We start from the raw sequence: 21,507 nt of genomic DNA, 5'->3' as shown, positions 1-21,507 counted from the left end.
GAAGTTTGAAAAATGAAGTTGAGGTATCACTCAGAGCAGAGAAAAAAGAATGAGAGTTTTTTTTTTTTAATAGAGCAAAAACTAAGAAAATTAGAGAACCGGTCAGTCAAAGTAGTCCAACACCAAGTAATAGGAATACCTAGAAAGAAAGAACAGAGAAAGTGGAGGGCAGAAGTCCTTATAATTCAAGAAAATTCGGTGAAACTGAGGAGCATGGGTACACAGACAGGAAGGACACGCCAAATGAAGTTTAATCAGCCTCGACTAGAAAAGGATATTCTACATGCTTCCCGAGAAAAAAGAACAGGTCATGTACGAAGTAGAGGAAATTATATCGGCTTTAAACTTCTGAGCGGTTAAATCGGGCGAAGATTGTGGAGCAAGGCCTTTTAAATCCTAAAGTAAATTATTTCCATGATACCTGACATTTCCTGACGAGTAAGTTCTCAAAAAGTTCCCCTTTCAAGGAGTTCCTGGAGAACGGACACCACCGAAACAAAAGATTTCTTCCTCTTCTTCTTCCCTTCAGGCTTCAGGAAACAGGAGAGAGCAGGGGGAATTCCCAGAAAGAAGGGACACAGTAACACCTGTTGGCCGGGTGTGGAGCACCCAGCGCATTGGGGCCGTGGGAACTGAGAGGCCGGGGTGGGCTGAGTAGGCATCACCAAGAGCCCCCTGCCAACGTCCCATCGTTTTAACTTGAGGGCAGTAGCCAGGGTGAGATTTTTATCAGTGTTTGGTTTGCCTGGTGATGTGCCTACTCTCCCTTCTGTTTTCCTCGGTGTAGGTGAGCTAAGGGCACCGGAGTCCCTCCCTCCCCAGATGTGCTCCTCAGCCCACTCCCGAGAGCTGCTGGGCCGTAGGAGGCAGGCTGGAGCCTATTCAGCTTGCCTTCTCCCAGAACTTTCATCCAACGGTGTCACAGTTGTCCCTTTTCTAACACAAACAAGTTTATGCTTGCTATTATTTTTTTCTTCTTCTTTTTTTTTTTTTTGGTGAGGACAATTGGCCCTGAGTTAACATCTGTTGCCAATCTTCCTGTTTTTTCTTGAGGAAGATTGCCCCTGAGCTAACATCTGTGCTAACCTTCCTCTTTTTGTATGTGAGACACTACCACAGCATGGCTTGATGAGCGCTGTGTAGGTCCGCACCCCAGATCTGAGCCCACAAACCCCAGGCCACTGAAGCGGAACACACAAACTCAACCAATCGGTCATGGGGCTGGCCCTTATTTTTTTCTTCAAAAATAAACAATATATTGTTTAGGAATAGATATCCAGGAAAAATGGCTTTCTGCATCTCTCTACCTGAAGATCCTCTCTGGGGGCAGGAGCATGCTTGTACAGCACACTGGGCAGGTCAGAAGTGCCTGGGAGTTGACACCCAGCAATGACCTTCAATCAATGAGAGTTGGTGGATAAATTCCATAACTTCCTTGCCCTTCAATAGGATAATTCTGAGGAGGGCATTCAGTTTCTCAAAGAATCCCCAGCTGGACTGAGCCCCCCTTGCCCACAGCATTAATTTACTCACTTATTGGCTTTTCTCCCTTCCCTGTCTCATTCCCTCACTCTCTCATTGTACGTCCTGGGGTCACATCCCAAATAAACTACTTGTACCTAAGCCCTCATCTCACAGTTTGCTTTTAGGAAAACTCAAACTAAGGTGTGTAACGTTACCAGCGATGGTGAGCACTGGTGTCATGTGCTTCCTGATGTGATGGGAAGTACACGATATTACCCATGTGATGTTCCTGTCAAAAAATGTTTAGCCTGAATTTAATAAGGAGGAAGCAACCACATAAATCCAAATTATGCAACATTCTGCAAAACTGTGCTCTTCAAAAATGTAAATATAATAAAGGACCAAAATACTGGCACAAAAACTGACAAACACATCAATGGATCAGAATTGAAAGCCCAGAAATAAAACCACACATTTATGGACAGTTAATCTTTAACAAAGGAGCCAAGAACATACAGCGGAGAAAGGAAAGTCTCTTCAATAAATGATGTTGGGAAAACTGGACAGCCACATGCAAAAGAATGAAAGTGGGCCATTATCTTACTCCATACACAAAAATTTACTCCAAATGGATTAAAGATTTGAACGTAAGAACTGAAACCATAAAAATCCTAGAAGAAAATATAATCAGTACGCTTTTTGACATTGGTCTTAGCCACATCTTTTTGAATACCATGTCTAATTGGGTAAGGGAAACAAAAGAAAAAGTTAACAAACGGACTACATCAGACTAAAAAGCTTCTACAAAGCAAAGGAAACTGTCAACAAAATGGAAGTGCAACCCACAAATTGGGAGAAAGTATTTGCAAATCATTTATCAGACAAGTGGTTGATACCCAAAGTATATAAAGAACTCACACAACTCAACAAAAAAACCCAAACGGCCTGATCAAAAAATGGGCAGAGGATATGAACAGACATTTTTCAAAGGAAGTTATACAGATGGCCAATAGGCACATGAAAAGATGCTCAACATCATTTATAATTAGGGAAATGCAAATCAAAACTACAACGAACTATCACCTTACACCAGTCAGAATGGCTGTAATTACCAAGACCCAAAACAGCAAATGTTAGAGAGGATGAGGAGAAAAGGGAACCCTCATACACTGCTGGTGGGAATGCAAACTGGTGCAGACACTATGGAAAACAGTACGGAGATTCCTCAAAAAACTAAAAATAGAACTACCATATGACCCAGCCATCCAACTACTGAGTATCTTCCCAAACAACTTGAAATCAACAAATCCAAAGTAACATATGCACCCCTATGTTCATTGCAGCACTCTTCACAATAGCCAAGACATGGAAACGATCCAAGTGCCCATCAACTAATGATTGGATAAAGAAGATGTGGTATATGTATATAAATGGAATACTACTCAGCCATAAAAAAGTCCCATTTGAATAAAAAAGTTGTCCCATTTGCAACAACATGGATGGACCTGGAGGGTTTTATGCTAAGCGAAATAAGCCAGATTGAGAAAGACAAACACCATATTATTTCACTCATCTGTGGAATATAAACAAACACATGGACAAAGAAAACAGTTCAGTGGTTACCAGGGGAAGGGGGGTGGAGGGTGGGCACAGGGGGTGAAGGGGAGCACTTACGTGGTAACAGACAAGAAATAATGTACAACTAAAATTTCACAATGATGTAAACTATTATGAATCTCAATTAAAAAAAGAAATAAATAAGAAAACTTTAAATAAAAAAATAAAGGATCAAAAAAAGTCAGGAAATTTTTCTATGATAAAAGATACTTAAGAGACATGACAACCAAATGCAAATATGCTCCATGATTGGATTCTGGGTCAGAAAAAAGGAAGAAAAAAAGCTATAAAGGACATTAATGAGATAATTGGGGAACTTTGATTATGGACTATTAGTCAAGTTTTCAATATCAGTGTTAGGTTGGGTGTGATAATGATATTGTGATGATGGCTGAGAACATCCTTACTCTTAAGAGATGTATGCTAAGCATTAGGAGTGACATATCTACAAACGACTTTTAAACGATTCAGAGAAAAAGTCGCTATATATAAAGAGATAAAACACATGTGGCAAATGTCAATTATTGATGAATCCAGGAAAGGGAATACAAGTGTTCATTGTATTATTCTTTAAATTTTTCTGTAGTTTGAAATTTTAAGCTAAAAAGTGTGGGGACAAATGAGGAATCTTTAAAACACAAAAGTGACTGGAATACATGTGAATCAAAAAGTCTGAAAATGTGACTGTTAAAATTGCTTTTGTAAAAGTACAAAACAGTTCTTAATATGGTGTGATGTGTTTTAAGCATCGTGATATTGAAAGACTAATTCCAAGGAGAAAAAAATCGTGTTTGTCAAATGATTCATCTACATAAAAATTGATTTTATTAACTTCTGAAGTCAAATACCAGCTTGTATGTAAAGTATGTAAGATGAACCATCATTCCTGTTTCTCTAATTAAAGCTTCTTTTTTGAAGAACCAACATTCAAAACAAAATTTTTTACACTATTACATACACGTTTTAAAATTTTTCTTTAGTTGTTAGATTTGCATCTGAGTGGTCTTCTACCTGGTTTATTATAAATATAAATACACAGGAACCCAATGATTGTTTGTTTAAAGTGACACTTATGATGTTAGTCCCGTTTAAACATTTCTTCCCATGTGACACAAATATCTTTCCCTCTTTATTGCGTCAATATACTTGTTCCTCTGGTGTTGCAAATAGAATGCCGATTAAATGTACATAACGCAGGATTTGAAAGTAATGGGGAACTACTCACATCACACACAAAGTTGTGACACATAAGTATCTGGCAGAGCTGGACTAGTAAACATTCAAAGAAAACGAAGTTAAAAAGGATGATGACAGGTTCTGTGTGTCAAAAGAAGGATTTGAGTCTTATAGATTAAAAGACGCCCTTAGCATGCCCTCTAATATTTAGGCAAAATACCCCTATTTGTGAAGGTGCTGCAAGAATCGAGAATGAAATGAAGGACTTGATATTATGTTCCCATAAATCTTTGTCAACAAAAATTATAAAATTAAACCCAAACAAGACTTGATTTATTTCTGGTTCATTCTAAGATTTGGCGCAGACTCATAAATCTAATCAAAATGTGGTAAGTATCAGATTGAACCACGTGGCACTGTCTTTTCAAAAATCAAAAAAAGTAGGATTTAAACTAATTTAAGACAAAATAAGCTTATTTTCTTAGGTGGTTTTCTTTCTAACAATAAAGTTCTAATCAAATATTTTGTTTCCAGTTTCAAAGGGATTCTCTTTAAGTGGCCGTTTTCTGGTAGCAACTATCTTTAGTTATTTCATCTAAATTTGGGGTTATAATGGCATTTGGAGGGCGGAGGTGGCATCCACCTACCACTCGAACAATCCTTCAATGGGAGAAAAGTCATTCAGAGGTCCAAAAGATGAATTACAAATGAATTTCTGCAATCAACACATTTGTTTTTTAGCTGAGAGCATGCTGAAGAGTTGTGAATGGGACATACTGTAACTGTTTTAATAAGAAACACAGAATGAATGCATTACGTGCATTCCAACCTGCATATCCACGTGAATGTAAAGACTCTCCAAGTCATGGTTCCAAACAGTTGTCAGGTATTCTTCTCCGGAATTGCCCTGACATTCTGTGACAATAATTCTTTTTACAGTCTTTCAAGATGTCAAATATTCATCCACTGAAGATGGGTTGGTTTTAGTAATGCAAGAAGTAAACAAACTGGGCAATATATTTGAGGCACAGACAAGAAATGAGGTTGTGTTCTCTGTCTGGCCATATTTTGCTTGTGGCTGCACCATCACCCACAGGCCCTCTTCACTCATTGTACTGCCCAATTCGATAAATGTCGTTACTCCCTTAGCAATTGGAGCAAGGCTAGACACATAGAGACTCTCCATAAGCACTTGTTGAATGCTGAATACGTGAATGAAGACAGGACTTCCTATAGTTGAGAGTCATTCACATATACAGTGAAGTAGAAATGGCTCATAACTGGCAAACAAAGAACACTAAAAGCTCTTTTTTTCCAATAAAATTTTCTTTATTGATCTTGCCGTTTTCTATCCCGGTATTTCTGGCCAGTTGAATATCTCCAGCTGTACCGAGCTTCCCCAGTCTGTCTCCCGCAAGAGTTCTGATCTACCCCAAACAGCAGGAGCTGATGCTGGGCTAGTTCTGATTCATCGGGCTGTTTACAATTGTTCTGCTCTCTTTGAAGGACGTTGATTTACCTAATCACTTTTTGTTCATCCTTAAGGTACGAGGAGAACCTGGACAAGCAGGACTAACCGGCATTGTATCGTCGTGGGGAAAAACAAGTTTACTCAGGCACGGTTGTGTCATATTTGCATCTGAAAAGAGGAAGCATGGACATTAGGAAGGATCTGCAATGTGATGTCCACAGGGCCACTGGTTCCTGGTTCCATCAAGTCATTATCGGATAGCTTAGTCGGGAAATCTTCAGCAAAGTAGGTAAAGTAGTGAAGCAGAGTGACGTATGATTTTGTGGACCTAGAAGGATCCTTAAAAATAATCCAGCACAACAACATGGAATAAAGAGGAAAAAGCCTGAGGTACAGAGAGATAATCCGATTTCTCAGTACAGCACATTGGCCAAGAACGTGGGCTCTGGAGCCAGAATGCCTGGAAGTCCCAATCCTGGTTCTGTGTCTAACCAGCTCTATGACCTTGGTGGGCAGGAGTCCTACCTTCCTTTTGCTTCCATTGCCTCACTCTTGAGGTTGTCAGGATTAAATGAATTAAACGCATAAAGCGCTTAACACATAGAAAGCACCTCCGGAATGATTATTATCATCACTATTGTTGCTACTCTCGTTTTCCCAGGCCACATAGCCAGTTTCAGGGTATCCCACAATGTATTCATGAAACACAACTTTATTAGGCACATAGTTTATACCAAACACTGCTCTAGGTACCAGAGACATCAACAAACAAAATCAACAAAAACTCCTGCCCTTATGGAGCTTACATTTTCAAAGAAGAGATAGACCATGAACTACAAACCTGATAAATAAGAAAATGTTTATAGTAAATTAGAATATGTGCTATGGACGAAAGAAAAAGCCAGATGCTCCAGAGCACTGGGGAGAAGGGAGCTGGAGCAGGCAGTGACAGTGAATCAAGTGGTCAGCGGAGACCTCACTGAGTGTGTCACATTTCAGACTTGAAGGGGGCCAAGGACGGAGCCTTCAGGATATCTGAGGGAAGAGTGTTCAGGCAGAGGGAAGAGTTAGTGCAAGGGCCTTATGTAGCAAGTGTGGCTAGTACGTTAAAGGAACAGCAAGGAGACAAGCCTGCCTGGAGCAGAATGAGCAAAGGAGAGAAGAGTGGAGATGAGAGAAAAGAGGTAATGGGAGGTAAGATGAGAAGGGAGTGTTGAAAGCCATAGAAAGGACAGTGGATTTTATTCTGCAAGAAATAGGAGTCCTTGCAAGGCATTGAGCAGAGGAATGACCTGATAGAATTTATATTTTTAAAGGGTCACTCAGGCTGCTGTGTTAAGAACAGACTGAAGAGAGGCAAAGCTGGAAGAAGGGAGACTATTTGGGAGGCTTTTCCGGTACTCCAGAGGGACGCCACGGTGGCTTGAACCAGCAAGTATCAGTAGAGGCGGTGAGAAGTGGCTGGTTTTAAACATATTTTCAACAGGTGACAGACTGGAGGTGAAAGGTGAAAAAAAGAAGAGCTAAGGATGAATCCAAGATTTTTGGCCTGGGATATGAGAAGGCTGGCGGTACCATTAACTGAAATGCAGGCAGTGAATGGAACGACTTTCAGGCATGAGCAAAATCGGTTCAGTTTTATAACTCTTTGTTTCTATATGGATAAGATATTTTCCCTCTTCTGACTTCTTTCAAGATTTTCCCTTCACCTTTGGTTTTCTGTAGTTTGAATAGGATAGGCTTAGGTATAGGGTTGTTTTGTTTTATTTTGTTTGGTATTTATTCTGACATTTGGTCCTCTCTGACTTCTTGGATCTTGGATCTGTAGTTTGGTGTCTGTCATTAGTTTTGGAAAGTTCTTGGTTGTTGTTACTTCAAATATTTATTTTACACTTTCTTTCTTCCTCTTTTGCTATTCCACTATTGTATGTGTGACGTGTTTTGAAATTATCCCATAGTTTTTGGATGTTCTGTTTTGTTTGTTTTATTGAGGTATAGTTGACACATAACATTATATTAGTTTTAGGTATACAACATAATGTGTTTTGTTTGTTTGTTTTGGTTTGCATTTTTTTTTCTCTTTGTAAAAAGTTTTGGAAGTTTCTATTGACTGATCTTCAAGTTCACTGATTCTCTCTCTGGCTGTGTCCAGTCTAATGAAGCATCAAATCATCCTTCATTTCTATTACAATGTTTTTGATTTCTAGCATTTTGCTTTGATTCTTTCTTAGAATTTTCATCTCTCTACTTACATTACCTATCTGTTCTTTTGTGTTGTCTACTTTTTCCATTATAGCCCTTAACATTGTTAACCATAGTCATTTTAAATTCCATGTCTGACAATTCCAACATTTGGTTCCTATTTGAGTCTGGTTCTGATACTTGCTTTATCTCTTCAGGTTGTTTTTTCTCGCTTTTTGGTGTGCCTCATAATTTTTTACTTAAAAATGTCATATTGGGTAACAGGAATTGAGGTAAGTAGGCCTTTGGTGTGACGATTTATCATAATCCAGCTAAAGGCTGGGCTTTGTTCACTGTTTGCTATAACTATAAGTGCCAGAGTCTTCAAACTCCTCTGGTGTTCTTTTTGTTTGTTTTTTTAACTTCTCTCTTGCCTTTGGGCTTCCCTAAGTATTTCTTCTTAGGGACAGTCTGTGTCTTATAGCTTTTTCAGCTGTCATTCACTGTTATTATACTGGAGCCCTGTTTGTATCCTAATAAGGTGTAATGGAGGGAGAACATTCTACAATCTTCCAAATAAATCTCAGTCTTTTAGTCAACCTCTATTTCTTGCCTGTGACCTTGTCAAGTGTTTCTTCCTGTAAACCAGCCCCTCACCCCCTTAGGTGAACAGGAAGCCTACAGGAGGCTGGACTGAGAGAGACCCTCTCCCATGGCTCTGGGACAAGCCTCTGATAAAGTCTTCCCCATGGAGAACAAGCCTTTGTTATGGAGAAGTCTCTCAGTCTATTTCACAAGGTTGACACTTCTCTTTCCCCCATCAGAGCCATGTGGGGACCTTTCTCAGATCTCCACCTGGAGAACCTGGTAGCATTCCTGGAAATAAGGCCCATGAAAGTGTTGGGGGACCCCACTAAGGCTGTAGCCCCCAGGAGTTTCTCGCTCTCATGCTAGTCTGTACTCAGTCTCCAGCAATTCACTGAAATTACCATTTCAGTGTTCCTACCAGTTTATGGCTCCAGGAAAGCAGATCTCTCCTATGACTCTCTAGATGTGCCTGACTCTCCAGATTTGGGAATGGTGGTTTGCCCTACAAACTCTTTTCTCTGATGGGTTCAAGAAAAGTTGTTAATTTCCATTTTGTCCAGTGTTTCCTGTTGTAAGGATGGCAGTCATGACTTCCAAGCTTTTTACATGTTGGAACTAAAACTAGAATTTGTAGGGGTTCATATTTGGGCAAGTTGAGTTTGAGGCGTCTACTGACAGCACTAACACCACTGCAATCTGGTTGACAGTTTCCCCAAAGTAGCTAGATTAGCTAGTTGTTTAAAACCCCCAAGTTCCAGATAAAAAGACCTTAATAAACCTCCCTTTCAGGATTTGCTGATGCAATTAGAGCTAATGTTTGCAAAGTGGCTAAGGAAGATCTGATTTGCAATAAATGGTGGTTATTGATAGAAGTAATAGAAAGAGCAGAAATGGATGTAAAAGTTAGCCTTAAGCTCCCCATCTTGCCCCCAAATCATTTAAATTCCATTGGTCTACCTCATCGGAAGATACGATTAGACTCATACATTCTGAGCAAAACTTAGCATTTGTTGATAACATAGAAGTGTACACACTTAAACTATTGAAGCCAGGTAATAAGGTCACATGGAAGAAACATTTGACTTGAATCCAATGATTTCTATTGGACTCCTGGTGCTGTAACTTGACAGTGTGCATCCTGCAGCAGCTTACTTGACCTTAGAGCTCTGGAGACCTCATCTATTAAACAGGTATAAGGGGTGGGGGTTAGAGGAGAGTGTTGTGAAGATTACATAGGGTAAGATTTTTCTTTTGTAAGGTATTTTATATATTGTAAGCCTTTTTACAAACATAAGATGCTGTTATCACTAGATCCTTATGCATATTTTCATGCGCTCTGTTATTTCAGTGGTTGAACGGAAAAACCAGGAAGGAATCCAAATTTTCCTCCAAGGTGTTTGAGCTCACGTCTTTGGTCTAAATTCAACAAAGCTGAGCTAAGTAAGTCGCCTTATGCTCTTGGGCTACAAACCAAGGATATAGTCATATAATGGTGACTTCAAATACTGCTGCACCTCCAAAAGACTGATCTGCTGAGGGCCATGCAGGCAGGGAAGGATAGGACTGCAAAAGTTATTTCTGTCTTGACAAGTCATAAATTATAACACTACCTAAGAAAAAGTGCTTCCTTCTGCTCCTCCCTTCCCTAAAAAAAGTAGAAGCCAGTTTTCCCATCATTTGTTGAGAAGACAACGAATACTTCACAACACCATTTTCGTTTTCTGGGGGAGGTTGCTAGCTGTCTTTTTTTTTTTTTTTTTAAAGATTGGCAACTGTTGCCAATCTTCTTCTTTTTTTCTCCCCAAAGCATAGTTGTATATTTCACCTCAGTACGTAGTTGTATATTTTAGTTGTGGTCCTTCTGGTTGTGCTATGTGGGACGCCACCTCAACATGGCCTGGTGAGCGGTGCCAAATTCACACCCAGGATCTGAACCAGCGAAACCCTGGGCCACTGAAGCGGAGGGCACAAACTTAACCACTCAGCCACCGGGCCGGCCCTGCTCACTGTCTTTGAATGCCTGCTCTGTGTTAGGTGGAAGCTGGTCCTTCAGGAGCCTTGAGATTTAGTTATTATTACCCTTGAGTTACAGATAAGGGGACTCAGGATCAGAATGATTCTGCAACTTGTCCCAAAATACACGAATAATAAATGGTGGAGGAGGACCTGGAGCTAGAGGTGTTTGATTTGAACGCACTAGACTTCTTTGACCTTATCGGGTACCTACCACAGACAAAAAATGCCAGCTGAATGGTCTTCTATTATACACATTCCAGAGTAAAATCCTTCTTCCTGGGAGGATGAGGAAGGAAGTCATAGAATTTCCGGATAAAGGGATATTTGAAAGCCCATTTAAGGAACCCAGCCCACCTGCCTGATGAGCGGGTCCTTCTACAGCAGCTGGTCAGGCCTCACTAACAGGGATGGTTATGAGGTTCCTCCACATATGGAGCGGAATCTGTGAGACCACAGCTTCCAACTACCCCAACACCACTGGATCTCCCCCTTGAGGTCAGAGAGCTCATCCCTAATCCCTCCCTCGGGAGACCTGCCACGTCTGACTTGCGTCTTCTCTCCAACCCTTTCAACTCTTTCCCAGAAGGTGCCAGAGGTGAGTCCCTTCCTCTTGGGTCTCCTTTCGTTTCTCCACCCACCTCAGTCCCTCCAGGTATCGCTTTTCTGAATTCCTTCCAACATCTGCTGGTGACATTAAATTCTACCAAAACAGCGGGCTGTTTACCCAACTTCCTCTTAAAACTCACCAAAATTTCACAAATGTGAAAAACTTTGTGATATGAGAGCCTGGAACTTTTGGCCTGTGTAGAACTTAGCAACAGTTGCTCATAAGGTAGATTATAGCCTCATTATTTTTTAATGCAACCCCCCCCAAACATTTTGTTGATTTTTTACACCAAATAATATAGAAATTCATTCTCTTTATAAAAAATTTAAATATAATAACCCTCTCTCTTCCTCTCAGAGCTGTATTCAGTTTGATATGTACACCATGGGGCGTTTCCTTAAGTGTGTATTGATATCTGTATGTATGCCGAGGAAAAATATACTCTGATTTTGTATGTTTTAAAAAGCAAATGAAGTATATTCATAATAGAAAAAAAACGATGCAATTAAAATGAAAGAAGTGGATTCCCAGTTAGTGGTATGTAGAGTCTAACACACGGAGTTGAGGAATAAAAGCGCACTGCAGAGCAACACGCGCCATAGGATCGCACTGCCTTCATAGTTCCGTGAGTTTCCAAACCTAAGTCAAAGTACCACTGCGTCACTCTGCCTGCTGAGAGCATGGTGACTTTCAAATTGTAAAGTCTCGACGCTACCTGACAGTAATAGACATCCCAATACATGCCGATACACAGATCAATGGCAAATAAAGACCCTGCTCCTTTCCCCACTTACTGGAACCGTGGCCAAGGCACTCTATTGACTGGTTCCAAAAGAGTTAACATTTATTTCTTGATATCTCTGGGAGATATACAGAATAAAAAGAAGTAGTCCCTAATCTACAGGAGCTATCATCTACTGAGGGTAGAGAAAATACCGCATGAACATTTGAACAAGACGAAAGTATTGTTTAAACCAGCATGTGGTTAATTGCCAGCTCTTGACTTGGCTGGTGAATTCAGAAAGCAGGGATGTCTGTCGGCTGAAATGGTCAGGGATGGCTTCACCGAGGAGGGCAAGCATCAGTCAAGGCTTGAAGAATAGGAAAAATCTGAATAAACTAAGGAAGGAAGATGAGGAGGGAGGGAATACCAGGCTGGGGAACAGGTGTGCATGCAAGGAGATGCGTTCAGAAAGTCCATTGTAACAATAGGGAAAGGCAGGCAAATGACGCTTGTTGAATATCGACTGTGTACCAGGCGCCCCAAGCTCCTCTACAACATGTGCTGTCTTGTTTAATTTTCACGACTTCTTCTTTGGGTAAGTAACATTATTATCATTTTATAAACGAAGAAATTGAGTTCCACATTCACACAGGTCACACAACTTGTAAGTGGCAGATTTAAGATCTGAGCCCAGGGCTGTCTGATTCCGGTGCTCATGCATTCTCCCCGACTCCACACTGTGTCCCTAATAAGACAACTTCCCAGAGGGGAGGGACCCCGAAGGGAATTGTGGAGACAAACTTGGAATACTAGATTAGGGGCTAGAATATGGGTAGTCTTAAATGTCAAGAAATTTGAGAAAAACTTAAAGAAAGCCATAAATGAGAAGGAATTTAAATTATCCTCTAGGGGAGTAAGTCATTAAAAGTAACATTTAAAGAAGAATCCGGGAATGATTTGTAGGATGAACTGGAACAGTGAGAAAATGGAGGCTGGAGATTTTACTGGAGGGGACGCCTATAATCCAGGAACAGACAATAATTGTCAGGGGATGATAGATGATCTGGGTAGCCCATCCATCCAGTAATTCAAGCACACTCTAAACTGGCAGTGTACACGGACTGGGTCAGGAACCGGCATTCTCTATGGTTATGTAACATTTCACCCGGCCTGACTAATAGAAACCAAATGCATTCAGAACGGCAATGACATACATGTAGATGAAGTTGACGACGGGCTCTTACCCAGCCCTGATTTATGTAAATGGACACAAATAAAGGAAGAAAGCTTGGATTATAAAAGGAAGACACAGGTCACCCCGTTAGCCTCTCCAGGCTCAGGCTTTGAAAATGAAGGTGCTTTTGCCACTGACCTTTCTGTTTTCTATTAGTTCTCTAGGTTTGGCAAAAGATAGGCACTACTACATAGGAATCAGAGAAACTACTTGGAACTATGCTCCAACTGGTAAAAATATGCTCAATGGGAAGCCTATTTTAGAAGATCAGTAAGTAATACCTTTGCATTGAAAAAGTCACTATCAGAAGCAGAAGTTGGTAATTGTAACTCATTGATAAAATGCTGATGAGGAATTACCCATGACTGGCCCTTTAAGGGCACATTTGATGTTGGAACCACTTTCTTTGTTCTTTTAGTGTAAACATGGCATGGAAGACAGATATTAATATAAATCAGAAATTGCTCCTTCCTGAGATTATCGCCATTCTTGCCCTCGCGACACATTATTTCAGGGCTCATCTCTAATTCTGTGTTTATCGTCCATTTTGTTTGAGGGGTGCTCAAGCTGTAAAACCATACCTTTCCTTCTGATACGGAGAGTATGGCAGAGAGCTGCAATATTGTAGCATCTTCTCGCTTTCTCTCTTCAGACAATCGGGAGGGGGAAATCTAGAGGTGGTGAGTGGGATTCTGATTTATTACATCTGTGGGCCTAAATGCCCTCAATTCTACCAACAAATCCACAAATCCATTTAAATGTGTAAACAATCTTAAGTCATAAGGCTTGCTTAACCCACACTTGAGAGCTAACGTAACCTCAAAGTGGAGTGAGAGACATTTCCGTGGTTGATTACAAAGAATTTGGTAAGTCTTTTAAACCAAAATGCCATACATATTCTTGCTACACTTGTACTTGATCTCTTCCTCAGCCACGCCAACATTCTCCTTGCCTACAACAGTTTTATTGCCTTCCTTCAGATCTTCTCAGTGTCTGAGTTTTCTTTATCAAAATTGGGCTAAAAAGCTTCTGACTTCTAGTTTCAGTTGATTGAACACTGTTTTCTTTCCAGTCAAAATTTGTTAAGGTTCTCCCTTTTTATGTTTATTTTCTACAGAGACTATCAATCCCAAACATATCTACGGCAAGGCCGAGATAGGATAGGGCCTGTCTATAAAAAGGCTTTGTACTTTCAGTATGCCGATGACACATTTCAAGCAATCATTGAAAAACCATCCTGGCTGGGGTTTTTAGGACCAATAATTAAGGCAGAGACGGGAGACTTCATTTACGTACAAGTAAAAAATTTTGCTTCAAGAATCTATGGCTTCCATCCTCACGGAGTCTCCTACACTAAAGAAAACGAAGGTGAGTGATCCTCTTTTTTCACATTTCTCAGCTTTTGCTTATGGAGAGTGTGAGCCCAACGCCTTAGGAAAAGCAAGGTGGTGGTGGACTGGTCATCATTCTGAACTGGGAGTAGTTTGAGGTCAGTGTAGACTTACTTCTGATGTCTTTAATGTTTATATCCAAGACAGTCCCCTTCCAATTTCTCATCTTAAACGAGTGACCAGCCGTGTGCAATTCCTGGAAAAGAACACATGCTTCTCACTCACGCGCACACGAATAATAATAGTAGTGTATAGGAGACACCCACAAGCTACATGTTAGGTTGGCAGAAATACTGTTTTCATTTCCATTTCCTAGTAGAGGAGGATTAGCCTCTTGGAAAACATCAGTATCAAGAGAAGTGCCTATTCTCGAGACAGTATCTTCTCTCCGAGACATCAACAGTCACCACTGCCTGAAGGTGTGCGGAAAAGAAAGGGAAGAGAAAGTCAGCAGATAGGGCTTTGTGTTCAACATGGAGCAGAAGCGTCCCAAAGGATGAGCAAAGGCTGAGAGGCCTGCCATGCTCCAAAGTCTTCTCCTGAGTGAAGGAACTTTACCCGCAGTTGTCAGGGTTGCAGCCTCAGAGGTGGAGATCTGAGGCGAAATTCGAAGAGAAGAAGAAAGAAAGGAGAACAAGGCCCAAGATTCAGAACCAAGGTAATAGCTCAGGGTAATGTAAGCCGTGCAGAGGGCCACTTGGGACCCCAATGGCTATTTGGAGGCAATGTGGATGCGTCTTGATGCCCTGGGTCCCAAGTCTGACTTGCAGTGAAGAAAATATGGAGGGCAACTCAGGAGGCTGGATCTCAATATCCAAGATCTAGGCACACAGAAGGTGCACAATAGATATTTGTGGGGTCTGCCAATAAAGGTGACGATAGTTTGCTAATACACTGCCTGCCGTGTTCCAATTTAGTCTAGAAACTGGCCAAGCTGGGCATTTATGTGGAAACCAACTTCGGGGGATCTAGGGAGACAGAAGACAGGAGAGGGGAGGGGGGAAATGCACACCTTATTCTAAAAGCACAAATTCACCTACATTTGTGGCTTAACGGTGGAAGCATAAGTCATGTTCAAAAGAGTGTTGTCTGATGGTTACTGTGACTGCAGTGCAGGTTACGATTTCTAGGTGCTCTGTATCCTGATAATACTACCGCCCTGCAAAAGAAAGACGACCGTCTGGAGCCAGGGAAACAGTATACTTACAAATGGCATGTGGAAGAAAATCAGGGCCCCGGCCCCAATGACAGTAACTGTGTGACGAGGATTTACCACTCCCATATAGTCACTCCAAAAGATGTGGCTTCGGGACTTATTGGACCAATTCTGACTTGTAAAAGAGGTAACATATTTTTCAAATCTTTTTGTAGCAATAGAGTCAACCGGAGTACGTGGGCTGTCCCTTCCTGTCCCAGAGGAATTTTGCTATCCAATGAGCGCCCGTTTCCTGCCTGGACCTTCAGGCTGCGGGTCCAGAAAGTCAAGTTGCCATCTTGGGCTCCGAGCACTAGATGGCGATCGTGAGTCCAACAGCCCAGTTCCAGTCCAATAATGCACGTTGGTCACTAGATGGCAGTCAAACCCAGTAAACCTCACCTTAGCCCCCTTAGCACAAAATTGCTGCCAGCTTTGTCTCTACTACGGAGAAATGTTGAATCAGCAGGGTGGGAGGAAGTAGGAAGACGAGAGGCTGTCTGCTGTTTTTTGCCTGCTTGGTTCCCTAGGGCTCCGTGTGTGTAGGTCTGATCAGTTAGAACCGTCAGTTTATTTTATAGCAAAAATAATCATTGCAAAGAGGAAGTTTTGCTCTTCTTTTTTGTTTCAGGCACGCTGGATGGAGACGTCGAAAAAAATATCGACCGGTCTTACATTCTGCTGTTTTCTACAACTGATGAAAACAGTAGCTGGTATATCGATGACAACATTAAAACGTATACTGAATCTGGCCAAGTTAACAGCAGTGATCCTGGCTTCCAGGAGAGCAATCGCATGAGCTGTAAGACTAAAAAGAACTTTCTCATTCAGTGTCCTGTAATTCTGACTTCTGTGATGCTGTTTAGTGACTTCCCTTGATCAAGTTGTTTAGTCGAGCTGAGATTTTTCAGTCTTTCAGGGTCTGTTGGTTGATAGGCAAGACATCTAGTAAATCCTGCCGGTTTCCAAAGTTTCATAGCAAGCAAGGTCAGGCAGATGCAAATGTTCTCTGAAGCCTGATATTGATAAAAAGTAGATGGTAAGAACATAGAAAAGATGCGATTTTAAGGTAGCAAAATATTATGGAAGAACAAAGACGTGACTGACTATTTTATGAAAACGTGCTTCTGTGTAGAATTTTTCAGAAAAGGTGCTCTCGTTCTCTCGTCGCCTTTATCCTGTCTCTTTTTTCACAGTCTTGGGTTCTTTCTGTTCTCTTCCCCTCTTCACTGCTTCCTGCCTGTCAGCTGACTTTCCATCCTCTTGCCTCTAAACCTTCATGCCCCATCACTTCTAATCACATACGATGTTTATGGCCTCCTTTTTTGTGAAACACAAATCAGATCCTGTCGTAGATTATGCGTGAGCACAATGTCGACACAACGAGGTTTACATAGTGAGGAAGCAGCCCTGACCTACCGTGCTCAATAGGTTACCATCTGTTTGTTTCCAGCGATAAACGGATACATGTATGGAAATCTGCCGAATCTCACCATGTGTGCAGAGGACAAGGTCAAGTGGTATTTTGTTGGCATGGGCGATGGGTCTGACATGCACCCCATCTATCTCCACGGACAAACGCTCATCTCTCAGAATCACAGGAAGGACACCATTACTGTCTTCCCCGCCTCACTGGTAGATGCCTTCATGGTGGCCAAGGGTCCTGGAGAGTGGATGCTGGACTGCCAGGTACATGGTAAGGATTTATTACTTTTACACACTACAAGGTCAGAGAACTTCTAAGGGTACAACCCGTTACAAATGCCTCATCTTCCAAATGGAGAAACTGACAGCCAAGGAGGTGACAGGATTGCCTTCTGGAAAGTCAGTGACAAGGTTAGGACTGGAACCCGGGTCTCTGACACTCTTAACTCTATGATAATAAACCCTTTTAGGGATATAGGAGTTTTTTGTTATTGTTTTTATCAAAAAAACCCTTTTATATTCATTGGCCTGTGAGCCTCACAAGAACCTGAGTGTCAGAGAGAGCAGGTATTATTAGTTTTTTTTAATTGAGGAAACAAGTTCCAAGAGGTTAAAACACTTGCCCCAAACCCTCTAAGAAGCAGAGCCAGGAATTACGTAGGGCCAGATCATTCTCATCCAGTACTCAGGAAACCTCCTTATTTTAGCTGATTTCCCTTTCAATCACACTCCCCATTGAATGTCAGGATGGCCGGTTATAAAGTTATCGATCTTTTCTACTCTCAAATATGACCCAAACTCTACATATAATCATGTAAATATTTTGTTTCATTTTTCAGTCAGAAAAACATGATTGTTCTTAGAACTGAAGAACTCAACTTTTGTTTCTTTGTTCAAAAATGAGATTTACTTCTCTCATCAAAACCTTTCTTTTTTCTAAGTCCCATACTTGGGTTGACATCATGCTTCAGCTAATTATTTGAGCAACTGAACAGCAAGTGTTTATCAGGATTTCCTATGTGCTGTGTCCCTCCCAGGGCTGTGGGGGAAAAGAGAACCACACACAGCTATTGTAACTCAAGGACTGAATTTCGTGATGAAACTGTTCCCACTTAGAAAGGCATGTCGTTTTGGGGATTAAAATGTGCCCTCAGCCCCACTCCTCCTATTTACCTCCTTGGCAGATGGTGCCTTCAGGACGAGTCTGTTCCCCTCAGCTCTGCAGGAAGCCTGGGGTCAGCCCCAGGCACAATGGAGAAGGCTTCTGAAAGCTCCTTGGCTGATCGACTCCAGAATTTTCTCCTGTGTTTCTTCTCTTTCTGTGTTCTACGGTTATTTGTTTGTTTGTTTTAATTTACTTGCAGCCTTTTTTTTTAAATGTAATTATGAGAATACGTGAACAGACTTTTGCTGGAAGGAAAGGAAGGAAGGAGGGAGAGAGGGAGAATTAGGTGGGGGGAGGGGCAGCAGGCAGAAAAAGCGGAAGTCTGAAGTGGCACAGTATGTGGGCGCCAGCTCGTACCAGCTCAAGGGAGCTGAGAGTTAAATAAGCCAGCTAGTAAACTCTTGGTGGCTTCAAATGGGCCACAGTGGGAGTGTTTACACCACAAAAATTAGCAAATAAATCAGATTTTGTGTTTGTCTTGAGAGCACTGGTTTAAGGACACACCATTAGTCCGACCTGACCCCACCACCATCCCCCTTCCTTCCCCAAAGAGTAGTCGCTGTAATAACTTAGGTGTGAATACTTGCAAACCTGTTTACTATGCGTTTTCACCTGATATATATGAATATGTGAAAACAGAAATACATAGTGGGGCTGGCCTGGTGGTGTAGCAGTTAAGTTCACGTGCCCCGTTTCAGTGGCGCAGCGTTCACCAGTTTGGATCCTGGGCGTGGACCTATGCACCACTTGTCAAGCCATGCTGTGGTAGGCGTCCCATATATAAAGTGGAGGAAAACGGGCACAGATGTTAGCTCAGAGCCAATCTTCCTCAAAAAAAAAAAAAAAAAGGAATGAAATACATAGCTAATGTTTTCTGTTTTGTTTTACGTAAGTAGATCACATTGCATATAATATTCAGCTGCTTGCTTTCTTCACTCATCAGTATGTCTTGAAACCTTTTCCATGACATTCCCCATATGTCTAACATATTCTTTTAACCTGCTGTATCGTTTTCCGTATTTGAGATGTATCCTAATTTATTTAACCATTTGCCTACTGATAGACATTTCAATTGCTTCTACTTTTTTGCCTTATTAACAATATTATAGCTAACACCTTTTTATTTGTTTCTTTTTATGTTATGCACAACTATTTCTCTTGGCTAATTACCAAGAAGTGAAGTTATATAATGGGAGGGTTTTTAATTTTAACAAATGCTGCCAGACTGCATTCCAAAACATCTATGCTAGTTTACACTGCCACCAACGATGCTCTGAAATCCAGACACGGGACCGATGCCCTCATGGAAATGGACCTCCTTGTTTTCCCTGCTGTCTGCCAACTAGTTCATCTAGTAAAATAACTAACTTGTTGGTGACTAATCGTAGCAATTTCATACCCAAGAGGGAAGATGTTTTTGGCCAAATAAACTCAAATTCGTCTTGGTAGGAAGGTGCCGTCTTCATGCAGGAGTTGGTCCAACACTGGTTATTATGCTCAGGTCATATGCGTTCCTCTAATGTCCATCTTGCACCCCGGTCTTTATACTTGCTTCATACATTTTAGATTTTTACGCAGATTCCATATATAAAATACCTCAAATTTCTCAAAGAAAGGGGAAGTTTCCATATTGTTGGCTAAGATTAAAAATATATGTGGACTAAGAAAAATGTTTAATAACGTTCTCTACTCGGGTGGGCTATTTTTCAGAGGCTATGCAGGCCTTTTTCAGTGTAAGAAATTGCCAAAAACCTTCGACAGATCTTACTGGGACGCGTGTTGTCCGTTACTATATTGCTGCTGAAGAAATTTCTTGGAACTATGCTCCGTCTGGCATAGATTTCTTCACTAAAAAAAATTTAACTGCTGCTGGAAGGTAATGCTTCAGAGATTACAATATTTATGGTTAAATAAGGATAACCGAACTTTTTCGTAACCAGCTACTCCTAAAAAGGGGTGAGGCATCTTATCGTAAAAAGATACTGAGAAAATAAAGAGAGGAAAATAATGTTGTCAATAGTTGCAAAATATTGATCCTAAGGATCGTTGCCACACGAAGTTTTTCTTTAAACGCCTTGGCAGCCAAGGCAAAGGAGACCTTACTGCTCATCTTTCTCCCAGCACTAAATTTTTAAATGAATTTATTTTATTATTTTGGGACATTCAACAACATACTGGGCAATGTTACCAACATCAATTTTACAAATATTTGAAAGCATTCCTCATGTGTAATTTATACTTTCCTGCTAAGATCTGAAAGGATAATTAAGTCATTTCCTGTGACATCCTTAAATCATATTATGTAAATATTTTTTATTCAATAACACCTAAGAATGTATACCAATTGCTACTTTAGTGACCAAAAACTAAAACTAACATACATGACTGTGGCATCAGGCTTTGAAAGTGCACAAAAGTTTTTCTAATAGTCCAACTGCTAAATATATTTACCAATTTGAAGATTACAGGAGTTTTAATCCTTCTGGTTTATTGAATGAAAGTTATGTGTCAGAAAATATCGAGTTCTAAAATCACCAAAAAATAATGTTTCCCATAGTATTGATTTTTCTCTAATTCATTCACAGAAAATTTGAGAAAACTAAGAATGTTATATCAAGCGAATATTTTCTCTTCTTATATTTTAAGCTCATCAATAAATTATTCAGTCTCGGTAATGGACATTTTGTATTAATTGTGAGAAAGATATCTGGGCTTAGTGCAAAAATTTGATTCAGAGTTGGGTCCAACTCTCATTTTATATTGGCTAAAATCAGTACGAATCAAGAGAGTCTTTCGGCTTGCTTGGCTCTCCTGGCGATGAAATCTGTGATGTCTTAGCACCACAAGTCACCCTTCCCTGCTAGGGAACACTTTTTCTCAGGGGGTTCTATTTTATTTTATTATAATAGAATGAAAAAAGAACAACACCTCTCATCTTAATATTCCAGCATCTCTGCACATAGTTGTTTTAAAAGCAGTGTTTGTTACTACCTGCCTGAAAAAAATCAAACATAATGTCTTTTTAATTTTTATTCCAAAAGAAAATTTGTAGAGGCTGGCCCAGTGGCACAGGGCTTAAGTTTGCATGTTCCGCTTCAGTGGTCCAGGGTTTGTGGGTTCGGATCCCTGGTGCGGACCTATGCACTGCTCTTCAAGCCATGCTGTGGCAGGTGTCCCTCATAGAAAGCAGAGGAAGATGGGCATGGATGTTAGCTCAGGGCCAGTCTTCCTCAGCAAAAAAGAGGAGGATTGG

The 21,507-nt window shown here is 40.8% G+C and overlaps 2 protein-coding genes and 1 long non-coding RNA gene across 10 annotated transcripts in view; 2 read left to right on the top strand and 1 right to left on the bottom strand.

Moving 5' to 3' along the window:
* The window catches only part of TM4SF18 (transmembrane 4 L six family member 18), a 28,967-nt gene extending 20,453 nt beyond the window's left edge, over positions 1–8,514 (top strand). For 4 of the 6 annotated variants that reach the window (XM_070238296.1, XM_014731911.3, XM_070238298.1 and 1 more), the window contains one exon: positions 5,803–6,330. In XM_070238296.1, coding sequence (XP_070094397.1) covers positions 5,803–5,922 — 120 coding nt within the window. In that variant the 3' untranslated portion in view covers positions 5,923–6,330. Of the gene's footprint in view, positions 1–5,802 lie in introns of all 6 variants that reach the window. The other 2 variants (XM_005600977.4, XM_070238297.1) reach the window with 2 other exon arrangements.
* On the bottom strand, positions 5,565–15,873 carry LOC138918092 (uncharacterized). The gene is made up of 3 exons (XR_011427066.1): positions 15,677–15,873; positions 14,584–14,665; positions 5,565–5,896 (listed from the first exon to the last, which is right to left on the bottom strand). It is a non-coding gene; the product is annotated as an uncharacterized lncRNA (long non-coding RNA).
* The window catches only part of CPHL1 (ceruloplasmin and hephaestin like 1), a 28,500-nt gene continuing 20,088 nt past the window's right edge, over positions 13,096–21,507 (top strand). The window contains exons 1-6 of one of the 3 annotated variants that reach the window (XR_011427060.1): positions 13,096–13,348; positions 14,196–14,446; positions 15,600–15,812; positions 16,296–16,466; positions 17,118–17,360; positions 19,965–20,130. Coding sequence is in view for 2 of the 3 variants with exons in the window: in XM_070238294.1 (XP_070094395.1) it covers positions 13,194–13,348; positions 14,196–14,446; positions 15,600–15,812; positions 16,296–16,466; positions 17,118–17,360; positions 19,965–20,130 (1,199 nt within the window). In the remaining variant the exon portion in view is untranslated. The remainder of the gene's footprint in view (positions 13,349–14,195; positions 14,447–15,599; positions 15,813–16,295; positions 16,467–17,117; positions 17,361–19,964; positions 20,131–21,507) is intronic. The other 2 variants (XM_070238294.1, XM_023621088.2) reach the window with 2 other exon arrangements.

This window comes from Equus caballus, chromosome 16 (genome assembly GCF_041296265.1).
Source record: "Equus caballus isolate H_3958 breed thoroughbred chromosome 16, TB-T2T, whole genome shotgun sequence".
NCBI classification, from domain to species: Eukaryota; Metazoa; Chordata; class Mammalia; order Perissodactyla; family Equidae; genus Equus; species Equus caballus.
Note: the sequence above shows the minus strand (reverse complement) of the source record. Positions and strands in the feature narration are given on the sequence as shown.